The 23,753-nt window shown below is 38.4% G+C and overlaps 4 protein-coding genes across 4 annotated transcripts; 3 read left to right on the forward strand and 1 right to left on the reverse strand.

The window, feature by feature from the left end:
• Positions 1 to 803: 803 nt before the first annotated feature.
• On the reverse strand, positions 804 to 1,979 carry LOC122649994 (F-box/LRR-repeat protein At3g48880-like). Its single transcript, XM_043843274.1, has 2 exons — positions 1,551 to 1,979; positions 804 to 1,449 (listed from the first exon to the last, which is right to left on the reverse strand). Exons 1-2 carry the CDS (start codon positions 1,904 to 1,906, stop codon positions 840 to 842), a joined length of 966 nt encoding a protein of 321 aa, XP_043699209.1. The 5' UTR covers positions 1,907 to 1,979; the 3' UTR covers positions 804 to 839.
• Positions 1,980 to 6,156: 4,177 nt separating this feature from the next.
• LOC122649759 lies at positions 6,157 to 10,981 on the forward strand. Its single transcript, XM_043842999.1, has 2 exons — positions 6,157 to 6,369; positions 10,688 to 10,981. Exons 1-2 carry the CDS (start codon positions 6,190 to 6,192, stop codon positions 10,760 to 10,762), a joined length of 255 nt encoding a protein of 84 aa, XP_043698934.1. The 5' UTR covers positions 6,157 to 6,189; the 3' UTR covers positions 10,763 to 10,981.
• A 5,306-nt stretch (positions 10,982 to 16,287) lies between these two features.
• LOC122652144 (PHD finger-like domain-containing protein 5A) lies at positions 16,288 to 16,721 on the forward strand. Its single transcript, XM_043845816.1, has one exon. The coding sequence runs from the start codon at positions 16,329 to 16,331 to the stop codon at positions 16,659 to 16,661; it is 333 nt and encodes a 110-aa protein (XP_043701751.1). The 5' UTR covers positions 16,288 to 16,328; the 3' UTR covers positions 16,662 to 16,721.
• A 1,955-nt stretch (positions 16,722 to 18,676) lies between these two features.
• On the forward strand, positions 18,677 to 23,395 carry LOC122649458 (choline-phosphate cytidylyltransferase 2-like). Its single transcript, XM_043842630.1, has 8 exons — positions 18,677 to 18,874; positions 20,840 to 20,953; positions 21,220 to 21,315; positions 21,646 to 21,688; positions 21,780 to 21,935; positions 22,081 to 22,161; positions 22,993 to 23,103; positions 23,201 to 23,395. Exons 1-8 carry the CDS (start codon positions 18,747 to 18,749, stop codon positions 23,393 to 23,395), a joined length of 924 nt encoding a protein of 307 aa, XP_043698565.1. The 5' UTR covers positions 18,677 to 18,746.
• The last annotated feature ends 358 nt before the right edge of the window (positions 23,396 to 23,753 follow it).

The raw sequence follows: 23,753 nt of genomic DNA on the forward strand, positions 1-23,753 counted from the left end.
AAACAAAGGGGCTGAGGTGTCTTTTCATATGGGGGGAAAAGAGATAGACTCATGGGAGTACTGACGTAGACCACACTCCCTAGCAAAGTTCTTTTTCCCTTCTGGCTCCGTTTGTTTTAGTGTAAAATTTTACTTTCCTTGAAAATTTTCACTTCAAAAATGGGGAACCTAATCAGCTCCCCGTACGTGGAAGCTTCACGTATGGTTTTCATGAAAACATTTGCTCTTTTGTTTTTATAAATGACCATCTTAATGCTGTCATTAAGAGTATTTAGAGAGACATTTGTGAAAAAATCCATTACTCTCAGCGTACGAGGAACTGATCTGAACTCATCAAATAGCATGAGGGAAGAAAACTAGTGGCTCTAGGTTATATCTAGAACCGATCCATTGCTATTTCAAACACTTGAGAAGTTTCTTCAAAATATCTCTACTTACTAATCCCAGGATCGCTTTCTTTTATGGAGACTTTTAACAGTGGATATTCATTTGCTGGAACAATCAAAGAATTGCATCTCAAAGAATCACTTTAAAAAATGGGGCGTTGTTCTTTGTGCCGCAATGCAGGCTGTGCCCAGGCACATGGGGTGGTCGCAATGAACACCCTGCCCCCTGAGTGGCAGGCCCATGTGCCTGGGCGCAGCCTGCGCTGCGGCACAGAGAATATTCTCCCTTAAAAAGTTATAGTGCAAGCCAATGCAGCCTCCTTAAAGCTGAAGTCTCCTCATCAACATGATCAGAAGTAGTTCAAAGACATTGGCAGATACAGAGAGGGAGAGAGAGTTTCTCTTTGTTTTGTTGTACATAGATCATATTACATGTTACTGTAGATCTCTCATTTAACTTGGTACAATACTACCACCACCACCAACCTCAACATGCTGCTCCATTGCAACTGAAAGGGAGCTGACCTCGTCCATGCGCCACAACCACTCCTCGTACTTGTACCACCTAATGAGGCCTTCATCAGCTTTCGTACGTTGAGACATGAGGCATGAATCTTCTAGGCAAGTGTAGAATTCTCGTAACCGGGATGCCTTCCCAATGATTGTCTCATCAAGCTCTAAAAGAACTCTTTTGGGTGCAGGGGGCTCAGGGACTTCTCTCAACACGCAGTGAGAAATGTTGAGCACCTCCAAATGCATCATGGAGTCCAAGATCAAGATCAAAGCTTCCTTGGTCAACACAGTGCACCGCAAGCTCAAAACTTTCAGCTTGGGAAGCCAAGTGGCTAAGGTTGATGCAAATAGGACATCACAAGGGCCCATCAGCTTGAGCTCAGTGAAATTCTTGCAGCTCTTACCAATTTCCTCCATGATGTAAGGGGGATGGACAATGCTGGGCATTGTCATTGATTCAAGATCTTGCCATATGCGGATAGCCTTACAGATTCCACCCTTCGTAATTTGATTCCAAGCTGGGAGAACCAGCTGTTTGAGCCGTGGGCACCTGCAATATGGAGCCTGTTAATTTTCCATCCTCCTAACCACAGTCAAGACTGGAAACATTAACAGACTGATAGAATTTGTTGCAAAGTGAATGCCTAATACCTTTCAGCCGTATAGATCAAGTGCTCATCTTTCAGATACAAATCATAATGGAAAATCAAACAAGTAATGGTTCCACGGCTGAGACCAAGTGCAACCTTCAATAACCGCATCAATCTCTTATCAGAGCTATCAGACACCCAAACATATGGTGCTGCAGGGATTTTAATGTAATTGGACTTCAATAACCCCAAATCAAGAGTCTTCCAAAGCATTGGCTCAGAACAAGCCAAGCGCCATGTGCTACAAACTCGGGAAATGCCTGAAGTCAGTTCAATGATGTTAAATGTCTTGAATATCCTCACCAGGATATCAAGTTCCATATCCTCCCATCTCCTCTCTGATGAGTCCTCGTCCATCTTTAACACTACCCAAAGATCTGAGAGGAATTACAATGCATCATAAAGTTTGCATGGTGCCAAAACAGAAAAAAAAAAGAAAAAGAAAAGGTAAAGGACCATATATGAAAATCAAAGAAAAGAAAAAGACCTTAAAACAGTGAGAATACACTTCGTTTTAATCAAATGGATGCCATGTTGAACAGTTACACAAGAGAGAACTTCTACAATAAAATAATTTAGTTGGTTGTCCTAGGAAAGGAAAAACTATTTTTCAATATCCAATATTGGAAAGCAATTAACAGGATTAAATCATAACTTGGACAAAAAGATGTATGCAAAACGTTAAAACACAATATGCCAAAAGGTTCAAAAAACTAAATGAAATATCCACTGGATGAAGATAAAATTAAGATATACAAACAAGGTCAGCTCTAGCTTGATCTTATTGAAAGACTAATAGAGTTGGGTGGTGTGAGATAGGAGAAGTTGATGACAGGCCAAAAGGTGTAATTATCTAGGCCTAGCACTGAAAGACCCTTGATGATATGAAACCCAAGGTATAGAAACTGTCAAACCATAGCTGTCACGGTGTCTAGGCGACCAAGGTGTTAGAGAGGGCTTGGATACAAGGTGACACCAACAAGGCGCCTAGGCGACCAGGGCACCTGGATGCCTAGACAACGCCGTGACAGCTATGCTCAAAGCTATGAACTAACATGCAGCATTTGTGGCTTTAAGGACATTATGTCACCTGAAACTAGGGAGCGTGAAGAAATGCCCAAAAGCTATAATAGCAAGGACTAATACAGCATAGCATGCACAATGTATTGTGAGAGAAGAATACCAACCATAAGTGGGACCCTTCATTAGTAAGGGCCCACTTACAGCTGGATCCCAGAAGATTGTTTAAGAGCATTCCCTGAGCTACTTGTATGTCTAAGGATCAAACATTTCCTTGCAAATCTCTGCAATCAAATTCAACAGAAATTCAAATTGGGAAAAGCATTGAACTTTGCAGGCAATTGAAAGGATAGTCAGACACAAAAATCAATCAGACCTTACTTCATACATCTAATCAGGGTGCAAGGAATCTCCATCATAGCAAATGCGTATGATTAGAAAATATTTAGAATAGAATCTAGCGTATAACAACATAGGACAACTTGAAGGTAAACAATCTGAATTTATTAAACAAAACAATTCGGGTTAAATCCAGCAATTGCAAAAGATATGGATTCGTATTTACCATAACCTGCAAAATCTCTAATATATTCTGGATGAAAAAAAAAATTATCTATGTTCTAACATGCAACATCAAACTCCAAGATTTCCAACAAATTCCTTTCTATGTAATTTCGGTCTAGATCATAGGAAAAAAAAAGTGTCAAATTTCAAACCCAGTATAACAAACCCACTTTAAATTTTCCCCATTTTCATGTTCAAGACAACGATCTATGATTTCTCTTTTCCCAAAATAACAAGAGATGAAAAATTCACAACCAAGGAGTAATCCAATCTTTTACATAAGATTGAAGTTTTCATCTTTTCTGACTTTACAAACATTGCCAGTGACAGCTTCTGCTACTACATATGGAGATCATTCCGATCTAGGTCTTTTCCAAACTTGGATCTTTTGAAAAACAAAATTGGAAGATTCAAAGAAAACTTCAGTCGCAGAGAGAAATAAACTAACATGGAGTCTAATAAATGAATTTAAACAAAAAGATTAAAAAAAAATAGTGTCTTTCAGACTTTCGTGTACCTCCTTTCAGTCTGACTGATGACTCTGCTTGGTGGGAAACAAACACTGTAATTATAATTCTGGAAGAAATCGTAACTTCACCTACCAGATTTCATTTAAGGATACGAGAGAGGAAATGTATTCAAATTAGTAATCTTTAAAATGAAAAAAGTAAAATTTGAGAGAAATAACGATATAGATTCTCCATGATCATGTTGTAGAACTTACCCGATTACCTTCAGTCTGCAACCAATCTTTCTCGAATCATGAGGTTCTTCTTTCTTTCACGAATTCTAAAATCTAAAGAATCCACCATTTGAAATGACTGAAAACTCCAACCATAACGGACAAATGCGGAGGTATTGAGGAAAACCTCTACAGTTTCGCACTTGTCAGCTTTAATGCAAGCCCATTGGCGTATGAAGGCCCACAGCCCATAACAAGAACAGTTGGGCATTCTGAACCATCATGAATCTGCAATACAAGGGCGACCATGGTTTTGAATATATATATATATTTTTTGGAGAAGAGTTGTTAATGGGGGAGTGCTAGCCCACGTCCAGACACAAAAAGGGGTGAAATGATCTCCCCGGCCCTATGAAAGGTAGGAATTCCATCCCTTATAATGTCAATGCGCTTGTTCTCATTAACCCCATACACACGTAAGATCCACGTTCTCCCATAGAGAATGCCGATCCTTTTTTTTTTTTTGGGAGTCAAAACAAGACTTTCACCCAAACTAATGCATTAATGAAAAAAAGAAGAGAAGTTTTATCACGGATGGCTTTGGATTTTTATCACCTCAAGTCCGATAGTGCACCTAAAAGATGCATCGGGCGATGCACCTTAAAGTGCTTTTGTTTAAAAACCCCAAGTGCATGTGCACCGGACTACTCATGATAACCACAACAGGGAGAGAAAGAGCCTGCACAAGTAGAATCCCATCACGAATGGCTTCCGCTTTCATGACAATAGCTAAAAGGCTTATTCTCATTTTACATTTAATAACAACAAAGAGACCTTGATGAGATTTGATAAGCACACCCCGACTTCCTTTCTTCAAAACATCATTTGAAGCACAATCCGAAGTGATGATAAAATGTTATGGAGGCCTTTTTTTTTTGATAAGAATATGTTATGGAGGCATCATCAAAGGGAGAGGTTCATGAGCAACTCCTCCAAACAAACATCCCTCACTCCTTATATATATTGTAACTATGATCTAAATTCCAAGTCATTTTTTTATTTATTCTCTCAATCCATGTATCGAGTACTAACAAATATCGATATGCATTGGTTGATATGATATTGATACCAAAATTCATGATTATGAAAGCACAAATATCCAACTCAACTCAAGTCAAACTAAATGGAATCAGTTATATGGATCAATTTTTTTTTCCTCCAATCAATTCTATTTTATATGGATCATTTTTTTCTCCAATCGATTCTATTCAAAGATCACACTTATTACTAGTCCTAAGCTATACATGTCTTTTTTCACTACTTCTCCTACAAGAGTCATTTTAGGACTATCTCATATTATTTTACCTCCTTCAAATTGAACTCAAATTACCTTGTTCTGTTGAAGCATTCAAAGGTTTCTATTATGTTGAAGAGATAGAGAAATATCAAAATTGAGACTCTGAATGGTTGCAAGGGATATTAAAGGGAAGGAAAATGAAAATTTTCAAACCCAAAAAAGAAATTTTGGTAACCATTATCAACGAGATTATATACATCACTTAAATTTCTTACCATATTTAGTAATGATGCTTTTTTGGATGTAATTTAGATGCAAAATAAAATGTATTTTTATAACTAAATATGAAATAATTTGGAGTTAGTAATATAATTATATGGGATAATGATTACAAAAGTTATTTTTTTTATGTTTGAAAATTTCATTTACCTTTCCTTTAATTTCCCTTGCAATCAAAGGCAGCTTAAGAGATACATTTGATTCCTAATGAACTCTGGTAGGTTTATTACACAAGACCTCGTGTGGGCTTTATCTACATATGAGCCTTCATTAGCCTCACACCTAATCTTGAACTATATTTCTTTTTTTTTTTTTAATTTATTTTGTAAAGAATGCTACCTGGACCCATGCGGTGCACTACAACTGCCCCTGCACCCAGGCACAGGAGTGCGCAAAATAACTATTGTACCCCTGAGATTTTCTACTTTTCCATAAGAATGTAACGGTCATTTCATGCACCCCTATGTCCGGACATAGGGGCAGTGCACCCTTACTAAACATAAGGGTATATTATTCAATTCGTGATCCGATGCTGATTCCTCAACCCGTGATGTGGGTATAAGAGATGGGCCCCACCGTTCTTAGTTCTTAATTTGAAAAAGAAATAGTGAACGCTTGCTCGATTGGTCGATGTTTTGCCGATGGGGTACAAGAGGTCACGGGATCGACTCTTCCGTTTCACATTCTGGCAATAAGACAGTAAGACATCCTTTCCTCTCCCCCTTTCACATTACTGATTACTGTTGAAGGCGAAGGACCACTCTGAGTAGTCGAAGAAATAGAGGGAATAGAGCATTCATGGCGGGTGGAGAACACGGTCACGCAGATGGAACCCATGGAGATTTCAGAGCCAAGGTTTGGACTATGACTGGTGGCCCAAACTGCAGGCCTAAGCACTGGAAGAGAAACACGGCTATCGCCATGGCCGGGATCTTTCTTATTTGCATTCCCATCGCCATGAAATCCGCAGAGCTCGAGGTTTCGATTTCTCTTCTCGTTATGTTTTGTGTTTATGTTATGGATTGTTTTGTCTGTGGTTGCTAATTAGATTGTTCTTTCGGTGAAAGATTTGGTTTTGATGCTTCTGTAAATTTATTATTGAATGGAATTATATAATATAAGGTCTGATTGAAAATCGGGGTTAGCGTTTTATAGGTATAATTTAGTGCTTACCAGTTCTTCGGATTTGTAAATCGCATTCGTTGTCATCTACCTTGGCGTCTTTGGGAATCTTTCTCTCATTTTTGGAAAAGTGAATGATTTGTTCATTTGCTTTTTGGGCTGCCTTTGGGGATTTTCAATTTGGTGCTTACTGCTGTGTTTCTCGTGGGTGCTTGTGGGCTGGTAGTTGTAGACAAAGGAGGATGCCGTGTCACTGGTGAATCTTTTTTCTTCTGAAATGAATAATACAGAGAGCTGCACATGAAATAGAGGGTTGGAAGATTTCCAAAAATTTTGAGCTGACGATGTTTCATAATTCACACCCTGTCAAGTTGAAGATCATGTGTTGGTCAAATTGTATTGGGTAAAGTGTTTTGCTTGCAATTGGAGGTCCAATGAAAGTATTCCAAAATTGATAGAAAGCTGACAGGGTAGTGAGTGGGAATTAGGTTGTTAATTTGGATGACATTTTTTAAGCATGAGAGCATGGATCCAGAGAAGTTCAAAGGGATGTAAGTCCTTAAGTGATACTCCAGAACTCATGTTGAAGGTGGGATTGTTAGTCATCTCTTATTGGGTTTTTAATTTCTCTGTCTTGGACTTACTGCAATCTCTGCAAAGGAAGTTTGTATATCTGAACAGTTTTATCTGGTTCGGAAGTGAATTATAGATGTCTGAGATCAATCAATTATTACTTCTGAAAGGCTAATTAAATGCTGACAATGTTTATTTTATTGGCTGAGTTGATTGAAAAAAAGGAGGAGAGAAACATAGTAGAGGAGGGAAACATCAGTGGCAAGAACAATCACCAACTTATTAGGATAAACCCTTGGTATAAACGTCTATTTATTCCTCATGGTGTCCATCTTCTTAACTCATTCTCCATAAATAAGAATCGGTGGGGTGGAGCAATGTGCCAAATAAGGGAGGGGTTAATGTGTCAAAAAGTGGGTGTTAATGTGTCAAAAATAATGGCTAATCTTCTTCTTCTTTACAGCCATGTCCGAGTGTCCCAATTGTTGGATGCGTCTGACACAGACACCCACACCTCACCACCATACCCATGTCATTTTGTGTTGACTTCGGTAACTCTGGGTGTACATTAATTGTATGGGTAACAGAGCGTATGTGTGCATAACTTCTCATTGCTTAATGTGCACAATATATTTTTATCTTATTGTTGTTATTTTCTAAATGAGTTGAGTCCCTGTTTTGTGTAGAGCATCAACATTTCTTCAAGTTCTTCTAATTTATTAACAATCTCTCTGGAACCTAAACCCTTGTGTAGGATCTATGGCCACTTTTAACTTGGAATTTACCTTATTCTTCATCCTTTTAGAGCCTTCACTACCACTTTTATCTGTACCCATGGAAAGTACTGATAATTTTCTTGATGCCACCAACTATTTAAATAGTAGAGAGAGAGTGATTTATCACTTGTCAATTGGTTTTCAGAGATTTTGCTTGGATTTAAGGAACTCTCTTCAGTTAATAGTTGGGGTGAATGGAAAGCTCTTAGATGAGCACTTGACATCCAATAACGATAAGGCTACAAGAGTTCCAAGAAGAAATTGCTTAATTAATTAGTTACCCCCTTCTCCAACAATTTACTCTTGTACAAAAAAATAAAAATTAAAACATGCATTAACTGCCAAAATTGAAAAGATGTTCTATTCTATAAGTCCAATGCACAGCCACTGTTACAAAATAGGAGGAAGATTAGACTAGTCCCATTGGTATCACCCACAATATTGGTATTGATTGGGATGGAAAGTCGTATGATGCACATAGACAAAATCCCTTGAAAATGTTTTCATGTTAGAAAGAAAGGTGTTAATGTTTGATGTTATTATCGAATTGCAGTTATCCTTTTGGCACCTGTGGTGTCATTGTTCGAGAAACTACATATACTGTATTATTTATGTTTAGAATCTACGTGATTGGATATATGTGTATTTATACCTCAGTCTCTACCGCCATCATATCCAGGTTTGCTCCTTTCTAGTTGTGTCAACTAAGATCTGTCCCAAAGAAAGGTTGCAGGCCCATCACCCATGTTCACAAATCAAAACAACAAAAGAAAGGGGAAAAGAAAAGAGGAAGCTTAGGAGGATATACTGAGATTTTTTTTTTCTTGGTTGGGGGGGGGTGTTGACGTAGCTTCCCACAAGTACATATATATAGGCATATAAATTGGTTCGTATAAACTAAACTTCAATGGATGTAATGATATGAACAATTGAACAAGTTACTATATACACCTTTATAGATTTTAATAGCTGCATCTTATTGTAACCAAAGTGGTACACTGAGAAGTTGTAACCTTCTTTTGATTGCTACTCCTCTTATTCCCAAAAGTTCTTTTAGTCGGGTAAAAAAGGGTTTTCAAAATAATTTGAAAGTGACTTGATGCCATTGTCTTGCACTCTTTTTGAATACAAGAAAAAGGGCAAAAAAGCAAGTTTACAATTTCTTTTTCACCAACTTTGGTTATGACAAGATTTTCCCTATTTTAATACACATGTCTGCCTATGCATTGGGCCAAATAATCTCGGTGGTCCTAGGAAGCATATAATCTAGGATCCAATTTTTTATGGATAATCTTTTTATAATCAGATATTGAGATGATATCATTGCCTCACATTTATGGTGATGACCAAACAATTTTGGGGCATAAGAGCCCGTAATGGTTAAAACAACGTATGAGCAATCTTCGTACAGGACCCTGTGAGCTGTGTAATGTTTTTTGTATATTAATTTAGTGTACATGATCCTTACGCATTGAAATCCTACAGAAGTATCCAAATAAGAAAATGCCACTCCATCATATCAACCTTATCCATCATCATTAGATGGGTAGTGAATGATAGAGCTAAACCCATCTTAAGACACTACGCATTAGTAGGGTCCAAGGTTGAGATTTTGTCTTATACAGTTGGACCCAATGAAAATATCAACTTAGTGGGAATGGGAGTAACAGCCTAGAAAGATCATCAAGATATTTTGTTTATGGGAACTCAGTTGAAAACTTTGTGTTCATTTGTTTCTTAGCTTGTGGAACATGATTGCATTTTGGAGCTATGGATATAGTGAACTTCTCCCTGGGATCCAACTCTGTATAGTTGTACAAGAGCTGGCCATGTGATGCAATACTAGTCTCTTGGTTGATCAGTAGGATCCAAGGTTGAAATTTGGTCTTATACAGTTGGACCCAATGCGAATATCAACTTAGTAGGAATGGGAGTAACAGTCTAGAAAGATCATCGATGTTTTTTTTTAATGGTAACTCATTTGAAAATTGTGTTAGTTTGTTTCTTAGCTTGTGGAACATGATTACATTTTTGAATTATGGTTATGGATATAGTGAACTTCTCCCCAGGATCCAACTCTGTATAGTTGCACAAGAGCGGACCTCATGATGCAACATCAGTCTCTTGGTTGATCAGACTGGTTCTCTTTGGAAGCCAAAGCCAATGAGTCAAAGTGGTGTACTTGGCTGTGTGCCTGCTGATTAGTTGGTCTGTCTTCATTGTTGTTACATCAAAGAATAGTTGTCGGAACATCAAAGAATAGTGGGCTGCTCTAACTACCCAAGACAGGGAAGCAATCTCATTTGAGGTACTAGGCCCTACATGAGGTATCCTGATATGTAAAAAGCCCTCCATAAATGTTTAATTTGGGGACTAGTTAGTTAACTCGGATTAATCTCACATTATATTACCAAATGTTGATTAGTTAAAGCTTGAGCTGTTGTATGTAGCAGACTAGTAGTAAGCATGAAAAGTAAATTGGGACAGGTTATCTGACCCGGAATAATCTGACACTTTATTGCCAAATGCTGATTAAACTATAAGTTTATCTATTAGACATGGCAATAAGCATGAAAGGCAATTTAGAAATTATGCTACTTTATGACCCAAAGTGTCTGTGAGGAGGGAGCATTAATAGGAACTATGCTATATATTTATCACTCAGGTATCCGAGCAGACAGATTCATACTGGTACCCTAGTTAGAAGTAGGCTCCCATCAATTAGTTAAACAAGCTCTGCCAAAATATTAAATCTGTGTTTGTTCATTTGTTACTTTTACCAAAATATTTAGGTTGAGAGCTAATGAAGCCATGTTTTCTTGCAGCAACGGCCTCATCCACCTGTTCGCCCAATTCCTTCACAGCTCTGGTGCAAGAATTTCGGAAATAAGGAATACTGAACATACTTGGTGGTATTAGTGAAAAGTGTTCAGACACACTGAAGTTGTCAAGGAACCATTGTGATATTTAAATTTGGTAATAATAGGGGATCTGTTTCAGTTATCCATGATTGTTTTTTAGACAGTGTCTATGTATATTTGAATCATTGTCATGCTTGAATGAGGCATCACAGTAGATCTGTGTGTTCTTAGGAGAATAAATCTTTGGAAAATTAGGCATTATCACCCACATTTTTATGAATTTTCTTGAGGGGATTTGCCAATTGTGATTTATATTGTTTGGAGATGTGCAAGCCTTTTCGTTTATGCTTTCATGAGATGTCTCGATTGGTTCTTTAGCCTGCATCCAGAATTCCAGACTCCGGAGTATCAGATTTTGGACATATCTTTATTAAAAAAGGAGAGTGATAGGCACGGCGGCACGCAGCCTTGTATATACTATCGGCACCATGCGTGTCAAGGATATTGGCATTTCTATCCTACTTGCAGGTGGTGCCCGGGCCCCGGGGTCAGCACCCTCCACTCCCCATAGCCAACCATCCATGGTAACCAACCCAAACATCCTCCGTTCTGAGATTCTTGTTTTATGAGTACTGGGTTCCTTGTTAATCAATCTGAATGGACAGCATAGGAAGTTTCGAGTCTCTTAACTCTTCCATTAACTATGTGGATCTGTCCTTGACCAAAAAAAAAACAAAAACTGTGGATCTGTCAAATTGTGGAGAGATTCCAAGCAATGCAAGCGAGAACAAGTAAACCAAAATACAATTTGTAGCGGGTGTACCCAGTGCACTATGTTCTCACCACCGTGGGGTTGAGATCGAGGCGGGAGGGTTCGTCACTATCAGTTTTCTCTGGTTGGTTTTTAATTTTGTGACTGAATGTGTCATCAATATTGTCATCTAGCCATGGTCATCTACAGGCTCAACTGTAGACAAATTATAATTAGTTAATAATTACCTAATTAGACAACTAAATCAAGTACAAATGAAAAATAGATGAATGGAAATCACATCGAAAATCTAAATCAAACATTCAATCTCATGGCAAATCAATTTGGTAGGGATTAGGGTGTCAAAATTGAACCCAAACTAACCAAAAAAATTCGGACCGAGCTAAACTGAACCGAATGTTTAATGGGTGAATTTCGGATCAATGGTTTCATTTTCCGGTCCCTCAGTCTCAATTTGATCCAAGCTAGCCCGATGAGTGCCGATTGAACCGAGTGTTCCAGCCCGATTAAAAAACAAACCCTATTGATAGTTGATACAAGTCAATATATTTCTTTTCTTGGCATCTAAACATGGTAAACGCTAAATCCTTCGAACTTTGATAGTTGCAAACGAGTAAATGTACATATTATACATGTATAATATGTGTATCCGAACATTTCAATGAAAAATACGTATTACCGGTACCATATTAAACACGTATAATACATATTAAACGTATCATAAGCCATAAGTAACGTTGCTTTATAATTCTTGTTTTTTTAAAAAAAAAAAAAATCCAAAACGCAAATATCCAAATCGCCAAATTGAAACGGTGAAACACTGAAACCTAACACAGTAACACCGAAGGACCTATCGGGTTATCGTTTTCTCTGGTTTTGGAACCTAGCCCTTGCCCCCCTTTTCTTCTTCTCCGTCTCCGTTCCCAATCGATTGGAGCTACGGCTTGAGAATCTCTAAGTGTATTGAGTCCCCTGCCCTTTTCCTCTTTTCCGTCTCCGTTCCCAGTTGATAGCAGTGACGAATTTTGGTTGCAGACCCAGATCGCAGTGGCAGCCGACGAGTCTCTTTTCGGTAAGTCCCTTCCTCTTCTCCGTAGTCAGTACTCTATATCTATGTTTTTTCTCCCGTCGATGACAGTGGTGAACGGTGAACCAGCTTTCCCTATAAACGATAATCCCTATTCTCTTCTCTAGGCAGTCTTGTTCACTTCCTACTACATTATTTTTCTAAGATTATATGCTTATCACCATTGGGCTTTTCCCTTTGTGATGATTCATGTTATTCTTCTTTTTCGGTTGGTGAGGATTGAAGAAAGCGTCTGCAGATAAGCTTTTTCAATCTCACACTTCCATGCAGCAAATCCATAGTGGTTTGAACTCAATTGACTATCCCATCTCATCTAAAGTTCTGAACTAGCCCGGCGCAAATGTTTAAAACAATATTTTAGCCCGTGTGGTGGCTGACAACGGCGTGGATTAGGCATTGCCCCATGGTAATGGCGTGAGAACATGAGATTCATTAGTAGAAGTTTCATGAAAGGTGGGTTGGTTGACCTTGTATTCATTGACCTTGACCTACAAATCTGCAATTCAAAGTCTAAATATTAAGCCTCTTTTATGACCTTGGCTGAACGCCTGTTGAACTGATATGCAGTCATAGCTTTGTTACTCAGAATCAGTCCACCGTTTCAACCATCACTTTTAAATACTGTGGTTTATTTGTTCCGTGTGAAAGTTGCATTGTGTTAGATTGTTATATTTTTGGAGATTGCTCCATTGTTTTACATTACGTATTCTATTCTGTATTTTGCTGCATTATAAACCTGTTATTGTGTTTATTAGGTGGTGTAAATGTCTGTTGCATAGTGAATATATGCCCGTATTTTTGCTCCCGGGGCAGCCATATTAAACATGTATCGTATAATTGCCATACGAGTTTTATTGCACCAGATTTTTGAAACGTATTTTTGCCATCTATCCGTTTGATACTCGTACGTATCTGCACCCTTTTTTATTCCGTAACTCAACTTACTAAGGTTACGAACCCTAAACAAAAATTACGAAACCCTCTTCAGCATTTCAATTCTTCTTCTAATGTTCTACACTCTATGAACATAAACCTTGCTTCTGCAGTTCCGGTCCATCTTCTCCTTTTTCTTTGGTTGCCGCCAAGAGCTGTGGGTTGAGGAAAGAATCGAGTTTTGGTCTTCTTGAGAACAACCGGACGATTTCATCAATTCGAGCTTGAAAATCATTTGCTGGGAGGAGATTGATGGCAAGCGGTGGAACTTGGAAGTAAATCTTGTCATTTCAGGGTGGAGCAGCTACGGAAGCTGTATTTCAGATCTTGCTTTGCTTGTTTTGTTCCATGTTAATGTGGTTTGTGTTTACCTGCATTTCTTTTGGTTTAGACCCTTTTAGTTTTCAGTTGAATCTAGATATGAGTAGTATAGTTTTATTTTTGGGGTAAGATTGTAAGTTTCTCTCTGATTTCTGTATTGAAGTGAATACTAGGAGTCAACTCTAGACTTTTTTGGCCTGATTATCCAGCCACATTGATCTACCAAAATGGAATAAGCTTTGTGAAGTGGTCAAGTTATTATGATGAATATAGATCCCTCTTTGAAGTATTGGTGCTAATGTGCTATGCCTTGGATTGTTTCTTGAGATGCTCCAACACTTGGTCTTTCGACACTATGCAGATATAATATAGGATGACAGCCGACACATTTTCAGGTTCAGACTTCCTAGTATGAACTGCAATACTTATGCAAATGGTGTTATTTGTACCATGTAATGTGCAATATAACTAACACTCAATAAAGAATATTTGTGGGAAGTTAAAATGTGAGCTAAAGATAGTAATGGTTATCTGATCACAGGCGAAGAATCTAGAACTGCAGGCGAGGAAGAATAGATAAGACTGGACAATGGAGAAAACCAGATATCAGAAACGAGACAGATCTGATCTGATCCAAACCTTGGTTGAATCATGAATGGTGTAGTAAGGATGAGATCAAAGGCAGAAGAATGCTGAAACAGAACTCAGCGATAGGCAGTGATCTGCCGACAGAACTTGAGATCAATTACTGAGTTGAAAACTATTGCAGCGCTAGAAGCCTGGTTTGAAAACTGAGAAGAAGACTTGCAATAGTTAGTGATCAGAGTAGCAACTTAGAGAAAACAAACTGAAACTGGTATGCGCAGGAATAAAATAGAAATCTGACATTTAGAATGGAGGAAAGGAAAAAGATAAAGGAGAAAAAAGGATATGACCTTGGAATCACCACAACATGACTGGAACTAAATCACCACAGTACCAAGTTCTGAATCACCACAGAACAATTGGGCTATAGCCATCTTCATTCACTCATAAATTCGTCTTACATGCTTATATAATGTGCTGTAAACTAAAGCAAAATGAAAAATAGAGCGTCCTAACAATTAGAAACTGGACCCCAATCCCATGTTGCTAGATGAGGCCCATAATATCAGCCCTTTAAAACACCCTTTTACAATAAATTAACCAAAAGTAAAGTGCCCAAATCCCTTATAACCCATTGGGGCCTTGAAATTAAGCCTATTTAGGTCGAAACGAATTGGGTGACGTAGATCTGAACCAAAACTTGAGTCAGGTTCGGTTAAATCAGAAAACTGGTTCAAACCATGAACAACAGGACTAGAATAGGCCATGGTCTTCATGTAGCAATCTGCGTCAACTAGCCTAGCAAATCTCACATTTCAAGTCATGGGCCAAGCTTGAAGCTAGCATTACAAGTTTTGCATAGGCAAGGAATTGAGAAGCCTGGCCTTGCTCAGCTATACATATCGTGGACTAAAACTCCTCCCTCCCCAATCCCACATCGGCCATCTTTGGGGAGGGTCATGGGCTTATAACTTATAAGCAGGTAAGTTTCTTCCCCCCAATAGGTGCAGCTTTTGGGGTGGTTGGACTGGACTGTGACGAGTGATCTCAGAGCTGGACCTGGAGACATTGAGGATGTGGGTTGAGGCACTGCAGTGTGGATCCCCCTGGCAAAGACTTCAGGGATTGAGTGGGGGAGATTTTCACAGACTCAAGACTCCTTTCTTCCCAATCCTATATCGGTCAGCTTTAATAGATGCATCTTTTGGTGTGGTTGGACTGGACTGTGGCATACAGCTTTAAATGGTGCACAGCTGAGGGTGGGGGAACGCCATTCAATTGGTTCCATTTGACATTCTGTTCTCTAAAAATTTATCTGACCTGGTAGTTTTAAGTTTGATTACATTCTTTTGAAAGTTGGAAAAGGTATTTGGAATTCTTACAGATGTACTTGATTTGTGGACATCATTGAAAAACAAGGGTGCCATGCGGTATTTCCTAGTCTTGGATGTGAACCACTGAATGTTACTAATTCTTCCTGCCGCCTCAACACCCCCCCCCACCAACCTCCTAAAAAAAAGATGCGTCTTTTGGTGTGGTTGGACCGGACTGTGACATACAGCTTTAAATGGTGCACAGCTGAGGGTAGGGGAACACCATTTAAAGGTATTTGCAATGCTTGCAAATGTACATGATTTGTGAACATCATTGAAAAACAATGGTGCCGTACGGTATCTCCTAGTCCTGGATGTGAACCACCGAATGTTACTAATTCCTCCTGCCGCCTCAGTCCCCCCCCCCCCCCCCCCATCAGCCCCCTAAATAAACCCCCTCTTTTCCCTATTTGTGTCCTGCTGTGCCATTACTTTGATGTTTGTCTCCTCATTAATCAGTTTCATTGAACTGACGTGTAATATCTGTGGTGCGGGTAAACAGGTCACTTGAAGTAATAAGAAGTTTGAAGAAGCATGGCCAAGCATCACCCAGATCTGATTATGTGTAGGAAGCAGCCAGGAATTGCCATCGGACGGCTTTGCGAGAAATGTGATGGTAAGTGTGTGATTTGTGACTCATATGTGCGTCCCTGTACACTTGTACGTGTCTGCGATGAATGCAACTATGGATCATTCCAAGGCAGATGTGTGATTTGTGGAGGAGTTGGGATATCTGATGCCTACTACTGCAAAGAGTGTACCCAGCAGGAGAAAGACAGGGATGGGTGTCCGAAGATTGTCAATTTGGGGAGTGCTAAAACAGATCTCTTTTATGAGCGAAAGAAATATGGCTTTAAGAAAAGATGAAGGTCATATGCTAAATTCATTTCCTCCCCTTCCATTGTTCTCCATACATTCCATGATCCATATGATGCTTTTAGATTTTATTTCGGCCGTCTCTTTCTAGTTTCATGATTTTCTGTTTCCTAATGTAAGCATTGCATTCGAAATCCTATCTAAGGGACTTTTTGTGTCTTCAGCCTGTAAGGCAGTAGACAGGACAATAGTGTTTGAGCATTAAATCTGGAGTGAAAAATACGCATAGGCAGCAGGTACATGTTTTGGCTTTATGAATTGTTGTCATGTACCAGTACATAAGAGGGTCTATGGTGCAAAGAATCCATATGCATGGTTAAACTTTGTTAAGATTGTTCCTAAGGATTCAAAATTCGGAATCAGGGTCTGATTGGTTCCAGCTGTTTCCAAACTGGATCAGCTGAAATCACCCAGGTTCCTAGTTTTGGGATGTGGAACGGCCGCTCTAGCTAGGCCAGAATTGGGATTGTCCCTATTTGATTCCAATACGAATCGGATGATTTGCCTAATGATTCTGGTTCTTGAAATCGTTGTGGTAGATTAGATCATGGTTAAATTAATGGGCCTTAGAGAAAAACTATATTCTCCAGGAGATGTCTATAAACGCTTGCTAAAAACAGCACTTCAAATTTTTTTCTAATGGGTGCTCTAAGATTTTGCAAAACATGACATATTAACAATGTAGGTTTTGCATTATTAAAAAACTAAAAAATGTGTTATTTTTTTTTGTCGATAATAAAAAAAATTTATTCATTAGAATTTCGTGGAATACACAAGGTTTCTTGAAAACTGCATTATTCTAGAATTGCTTATTTGTATACCAAAAAAAAAATTTGTATACTAACATCACAGTTCAGTTTGGAAATACTTTTCTTGCAATAATTTGGTGTTTACGTCATAAGTGTGAATTCCATCATTTGTCTTGAAAATCATATTAAATTGGTATGTAATGTTAAAAACATCACTAGATCCATTCATTCATGTGAAATAGTAACGAATGATTAATGCATCTAGAATACTTTTGATATTTTTCCTCCACCCATAGACAGGGTTCACCCTCCATCCTAGAGTCTTAATTATTCCCCCTTGTAGTGTGGGGTTCAAAATGCCCATAAGGTCTCAGTCTAGCACTGTGATTAAGAAAAGTTCGTGGGTGAAGGGAAAATTGATTCATAATCCAACATTGGAGACCCGTTTTAACAAAAAACTTAAAAGGACTAGCAAGAGGTATGATCCCTTACCCTTGACCCTTGTGTTCCCAAATTTTATTTGGATTTTCAAAGAATAAAGGAGTTGCAATCTGGAATAGGATTCTTTATAGTCTACACTCATGGTGAAGAAGGAATCTCCACATCTAAGAGCATCTTTTTATTTTTTGATAATTCACCTAACAGCATCTAATTATTGATATTAACATGAAAAGAATAATTTAATGAAGACACGAGTTCATTCACATGATCGCATCACCCGTGTTCATCGTCATGATGGTGGTGCTACTATTGAAATAAGAAGAAGAAGAAAGAAGAAGGGCATTGTTTAAATTTTAATATGAAATTATTCCTTTGGATGGAAATACACACAAAATTGATCATAGTATCATCTTATAGTTTTTGTCTTATTATGTTATTATGTTTCTAAAATCCAAACATAGCCTTAATGAAAATACTACCGAAATATCGGATATGCTTCTAAAGAAAATGAGCAAAATATGGTGATAACTGACAACTGACAACTGACAACTGACAAGGGAAAGAGAAACACCGAGAAACACAGAGAGAGAGAGAGAGAGAGAGGGGGTCGGTGGAACTTCAAGGACAAAATTGGCAATTCGTAGGAAGTAACGTATAGAGGTTACGGTGTTGGCCATTTTTGTAATACCAAGTGAAAGTGTGAAACTAGATTGTAGCTAATCTTGTAATTTTTTCATTAAAATCCTACGAATCAATCGGATACGCTTCTCAAGAAAATGAGCAATATGGTGACAGCTGAAACTGACATGGGAAATCGAAACACCCAAAAACGCAGAGAGAGAGAGAGAGAGAGAGAGAGAGAGAGAGAGAGAGAGGGATTGAGTGAATGGAGAATCAAAACGAGACGAGTGGTGATGTTGCAGAGGCCAACAGGCCCGTGCGTGTTTACGCTGATGGAATTTACGATCTCTTCCACTTCGGTCATGCTCGCTCCCTTGAGCAGGCCAAGAAAGTGTAAAGATCTTACCCATCTTGATTTCTTTTTTTTTTTTGTGAAATTTTCTTTGTTTCTTGTTCTTACACCATTAATTCTTTGATTTGTTTTATGTGAGTTTTTGAATTTATAATTTATATGTTCTCATGGGTTTCTCTTTATTTCTCTTTCCCTTTGGAGGGGATTCCCCACAGATGTGATACTTCTGCTAGTCTCTCTCTCTCTCTCTCTCTAATCCCACAGATGTGATGCTTCGGCTAGTTTCCTCTCCCTCTCTCTCTCTGTGTGTGTCAATTTTCTCATGTACCCGTAAGAAGACAACCCCGGTGATTAATTTTGTGAATAGTTAGTAGTCATATTAACACAGTAACACCTAGGATTTTTGGGATAGTTTTTGACCTACAATTTCCTCTAGATTACCTGCAAGAGGTCAATCGAAATAAATTTGCCACTGTGGGTGGGAGGACTTCAACCTCGTTTCCCATATGCTTTATGCCTCTATCCTTCTCTAATTGGAGGTTTTTCAGGAGTTTTCTGCTACTGGAGCAGGAAGACCAACAAGTGGTTCCACTTCCAAATCATGTAGGTTCTGTGTAAAGTGAGGGAGGCCGCCTTATCTAGATTCCCATAGTCCTTTGAGATCATCTGTTTACCAGGACCCCTTTATTTGCTGCAAATGTAATCATAATGGAATTTTATCGGGTCATTAATCTTGTAATTTGTTACCCCCTTCCCTTTAAATTTGATGTCCTCCATTAAATCTTAAAGTATTTCATTGTGATCAAACAATGTCTTATTGATCTTACTTGGTGCAACAAAATGTCTGTAATTCTAATAAGGCAACAAAGTTGCAACTTTATTGATCAGGGAGGGAAGTTTTGAAAGAGTTGGCAATTCTGGGGGAGCAAAGTATTCTTATTAAGAGATGGAATCTTATCTCCATTTTGGGGAAAAGGACATGCATGAGACAGATCGAGTGCTCTCTCTATTCAGCCAAGGTAACGACCTTGGGAAAGGAGAAGAGAGAGAGAGCAAGAGGGAAAAGGAACACTGCCACAATCACAACTCACAAGCAACACTGACCCAACTTCTTTCATTCAATCTCATTCTCAAATCTGAACTCTCCCACGTATTACATTGTCAATGTAAAGGAAAACTCCCTTATATGATAATAGAAACCCAACTAAAAATGGAAACTTAATAATCTAAGCAACATTTCAAATTTAGAAACTACCAAAAGAAATCCTACATAATCTGCACACCCAAATTTGATGAAATAAACTAAAAGATTACATCTTATATCAACTACCAGCCCCATTTGGACCAGAAACGCAGGTTGGGCCAGTTGCGTCTGGGCTTAGGTCTCCAAAAAGGGTCATTCCAGTCCAGCCAGGCCATGGCCTCTACATCACTAAATTTGGTTATGTATGTACTTCTCCCTCCTCCCTACTTTCTTGGGTGGCTTTAGGCCCGTCTTCTGCTGTTCTACATCTCCTTTATTCTTCCTTACCAATTTTTTTATTTGTCCTAAAAAGGAAAGTAGATAATTCATTGAGATCCAGACCAGTGGAGTAAAACTAAAATTATAAAGAATGAGGAGCTGAGATCAAGTGATCAACGTTAAGCTGATTATTCAGGCTCATGATCCTCCTCCTTTAAGACAATTCAGCAACTATTGCTATACATCACATGTACTGCTTTAAACTCATCAGTTGTTAAGCCTGGTACCATTTTCAATCCCACCGTCGGCCGTAGCTACTGTATACTCTAACCCTTTAACTACATGTTAAGAGAATTTGATTTTATGCATGAAAACCTGCATAGAAACGTGAGTTATCGTAAATGCACTTATATCATTGATTCATTACGCACTTTATAGAGGCGTACTTCATTCATTTGCATTAAACTGGAGGAAATTTTCACATGCATTATGGTATACTGAAGTTGATCAACATCTACTCTTATTTTGAACTTGTAAAATACAGGTTACCGAATACCTACTTACTTGTTGGGTGCTGCAATGATGAGATCACTCACAAGTACAAAGGCAAAACTGTCATGACCGAATCCGAGCGATATGAATCTCTTCGCCATTGCAGGTTTGTGTGTGTGTGTATGCTTGTCTGCTTCCTGTTAGTAAAATTCCAGGAGTGAATATTGCTTTTAGTAAGAAGGGGTCAATTCTCAAGTCCTAATTAGTAATTAATATTCCAGAAGCTTTTTTTTCTTTCAGATAAACAAATTTAGGCAAGGTATGTATGTCCCTCCCCCCCCCCCCCCCCCGCTCTCTTCTTCCTCCTTTTCTTGTGTCAATCTGGAATCCTGGAGCATGAGTGTTTTGCCTGTTTTTTTTATTTTTATGCAGATGGGTGGATGAAGTTATTCCTGATGCCCCCTGGGTGATAACAAAAGAGTTCCTTGACAAGCATGAAATTGATTATGTGGCCCACGATTCTCTTCCGTAAGGTTAATCGGTCCATATACACACCGGCATACATAATAATCTTTTGGTTTGATGCTAGTCTTTTTAAGAAATAAAGAATGTCAAGTTGTTCTCCCTGCTTTCCACTTTTCCAATTCTTAGAAATCCCATAAGAATTCTTTTTGTGCTTTCCTTTAAGTAAACTTAAATGAAATGCCTTCACTTATGTTTTTCTGCATACATCAGTTCATTTCTTCCCCCTTCTTCCCATTTCCTTTCGTTTTCCAGCTACAGTTAAATTGAGCAGCCCTTGCTTTTCTGTCATCATACATAGCTAATTACATCTTGCTTGGTATGAAACTTATGCAGTTATGCTGATGCAAGTGGAGCTGGAAAGGATGTCTACGAATTTGTAAGTTTTGAGTGACCAACTTGGATGCATCTTCTCTCTCTCTCTCTCTCTCTCTCATATATCATATGATGTTCAAATATTGTGTTGCCAGGTTAAATCCATTGGCAAGTTTAAGGAAACCAAGCGGACCGAGGGGATCTCTACATCAGACATTATAATGAGGATCCTCAAAGATTATAACCAGTATGTGATGCGAAACTTGGCTCGTGGATATTCAAGGAAGGAACTGGGAGTTAGTTATGTGAAGGTATGATTGTTGTTCATGTGTCTATAATTTATGCCTTTGATTCAGAGTGGACTTGGTGATGTATGCCGTTCTAGAAATTATTCCCAACTCTTTCTCCTCTTTGAGTGAGGGAACTGATATTTTTTTCACTATTTCTTATCATCAGGAGAAGCGGCTGAGAGTGAATATGGGTTTAAGGAAACTACAGGAGACAGTGAAGCAACAACAAGAAAAAGTTGGTGAAAAGGTAGGTGTAATTGTATATGGGTCTAATGTAGAAATGTCAAAAGTATTTTGTTTATGCACGGTGGTGAGATGCTGAGCAGGCAGGGGTTGTTACATAGGATGAAGTAATCCAGCTAATTACTTTGTTTTGTAAAGATATTTCTTTACGAGGGATCATTACAATGAAGACATCTTTCAATCAACATTGGTACCATACATCTTTTGTCCTTTTCCCTGTTCACATTTGTCTGAAAATATAAAAATCAACGATGAATTGATGAATAGGTCTACTTGTATCATGTATGACAAAGTTAGATCAGAAAGGTTCTCTAATGATAACAGTTCTGTTGGTTAATTAGACATTGAATGTTTCCTCCCTCAAGTTTTAAGAGTTTTATGTTTTGAAATGATGTCACTAGATTCCATTCAATCTAAGCAGACATACTACGAAAAGAATACTTTTTTTCTCTTAATGGAAAAAAAGATTCAGTTGTGTTTTTGTTTTTAAAATCCAGATATTTCAGAAATTGTATGAATGGAGGATGTAACCATATCTAGTCTGGAAGACCATTTGTTCCATTTCATACAGGGTTTTAAAAATTGGACCAGACCGGCCTATCCCGAGCTACCCCTGATCTGGCTCGGGCTGATTCTGTACAGAAAAACCCTAGATGCCTGGAATATACCACCTCCGGGGCCAATCCGGATCCCGATTCCGGGGTTTTAAACCCTGATTTCATAGAATCAAATCAATCAAGTTAATTCTTCCATCTGTAAGGTGGACTGCTTTCTTAATTTCATGATTGATGGCCTGTAGAGAATGTAATGACGCAATCTTTCCCTAATTTTACAGATACAAACTGTGGCAAAAACTGCTGGAATGAATCATACTATGTGGGTGGAGAATGCAGATCGCTGGGTTGCTGGTTTCCTCGAGATGTTCGAGGAAGGTTGCCACAAAATGGTTAGTTCCTTGTATGCAGCAGTCTAGTAGTTCCAGATTTCCTTGCCGGTTAGTTGTTATGACATTTATTCTTTTTATTTTCTTCTTTTTAAATCAGGGAACTGCCATCAGAGACCGTATTCAAGAGCGATTGAAAGGACAGCAGGCAAGGGGGCTCATGTATCTGCCACATGACGGTAAAGATGATGAGGATGAGTATGAGTATGAAGAGTACTATGACGATGATGATACTGGAGAAGACGAAGAAGAAGAATACTACGATGAAGACGATGAAAAAGAAGACAAAAAGTAGGTGTTTTTTCTTTTCCTTCACCTAGCACACAACAGGTCATAACAAACTGCTGTATTATATTGGTATCTGATGGTGGAGATGTAAAAGGAAACTATTAGGATATGTAGAATGGATTATTGAAGTTGTGAGATCAGAGTATGTTTGCAGAGACCATCATGGAGTTCGAGTTTGAAAGTTAAAATGAAAAATTATAAAAATAAATTTCTTTAAACTTCTACCTTTATCATGGATCTCTTGTTGTACTGTTGATGTAGAAATGTTGTACCTACTGAGTGTTGCTTGACAAGCTGAGTTGTGCTTGCCCACAATTGTAACATAAATCTAACAAAGTACTATATTGTGACATGATAACACAAGA

Source organism: Telopea speciosissima, chromosome 2 (assembly GCF_018873765.1).
Source record: "Telopea speciosissima isolate NSW1024214 ecotype Mountain lineage chromosome 2, Tspe_v1, whole genome shotgun sequence".
Taxonomy (NCBI): domain Eukaryota; kingdom Viridiplantae; phylum Streptophyta; class Magnoliopsida; order Proteales; family Proteaceae; genus Telopea; species Telopea speciosissima.

What these genes read in the sequence shown, in the direction of transcription:
- LOC122649458 (XM_043842630.1), top strand. Translation starts at nt 18,747, where the DNA reads ATGGAGAATCAAAACGAGACGAGTGGTGATGTTGCAGAGGCCAACAGG. An exon ending in GTGGCCCACGATTCTCTTCC is followed by an intron (nt 21,316 to 21,645) that starts GTAAGGTTAATC and finishes AAACTTATGCAG; the next exon opens with TTATGCTGATGCAAGTGGAG. An exon ending in AGGAAGGTTGCCACAAAATG is followed by an intron (nt 23,104 to 23,200) that starts GTTAGTTCCTTG and finishes TTTTTAAATCAG; the next exon opens with GGAACTGCCATCAGAGACCG.
- LOC122652144 (XM_043845816.1), top strand. Translation starts at nt 16,329, where the DNA reads ATGGCCAAGCATCACCCAGATCTGATTATGTGTAGGAAGCAGCCAGGA.
- LOC122649759 (XM_043842999.1), top strand. Translation starts at nt 6,190, where the DNA reads ATGGCGGGTGGAGAACACGGTCACGCAGATGGAACCCATGGAGATTTC. An exon ending in TGAAATCCGCAGAGCTCGAG is followed by an intron (nt 6,370 to 10,687) that starts GTTTCGATTTCT and finishes GTTTTCTTGCAG; the next exon opens with CAACGGCCTCATCCACCTGT.
- LOC122649994 (XM_043843274.1), bottom strand. Translation starts at nt 1,906, where the DNA reads ATGGACGAGGACTCATCAGAGAGGAGATGGGAGGATATGGAACTTGAT. An exon ending in TTGATCTATACGGCTGAAAG is followed by an intron (nt 1,450 to 1,550) that starts GTATTAGGCATT and finishes TCCATATTGCAG; the next exon opens with GTGCCCACGGCTCAAACAGC.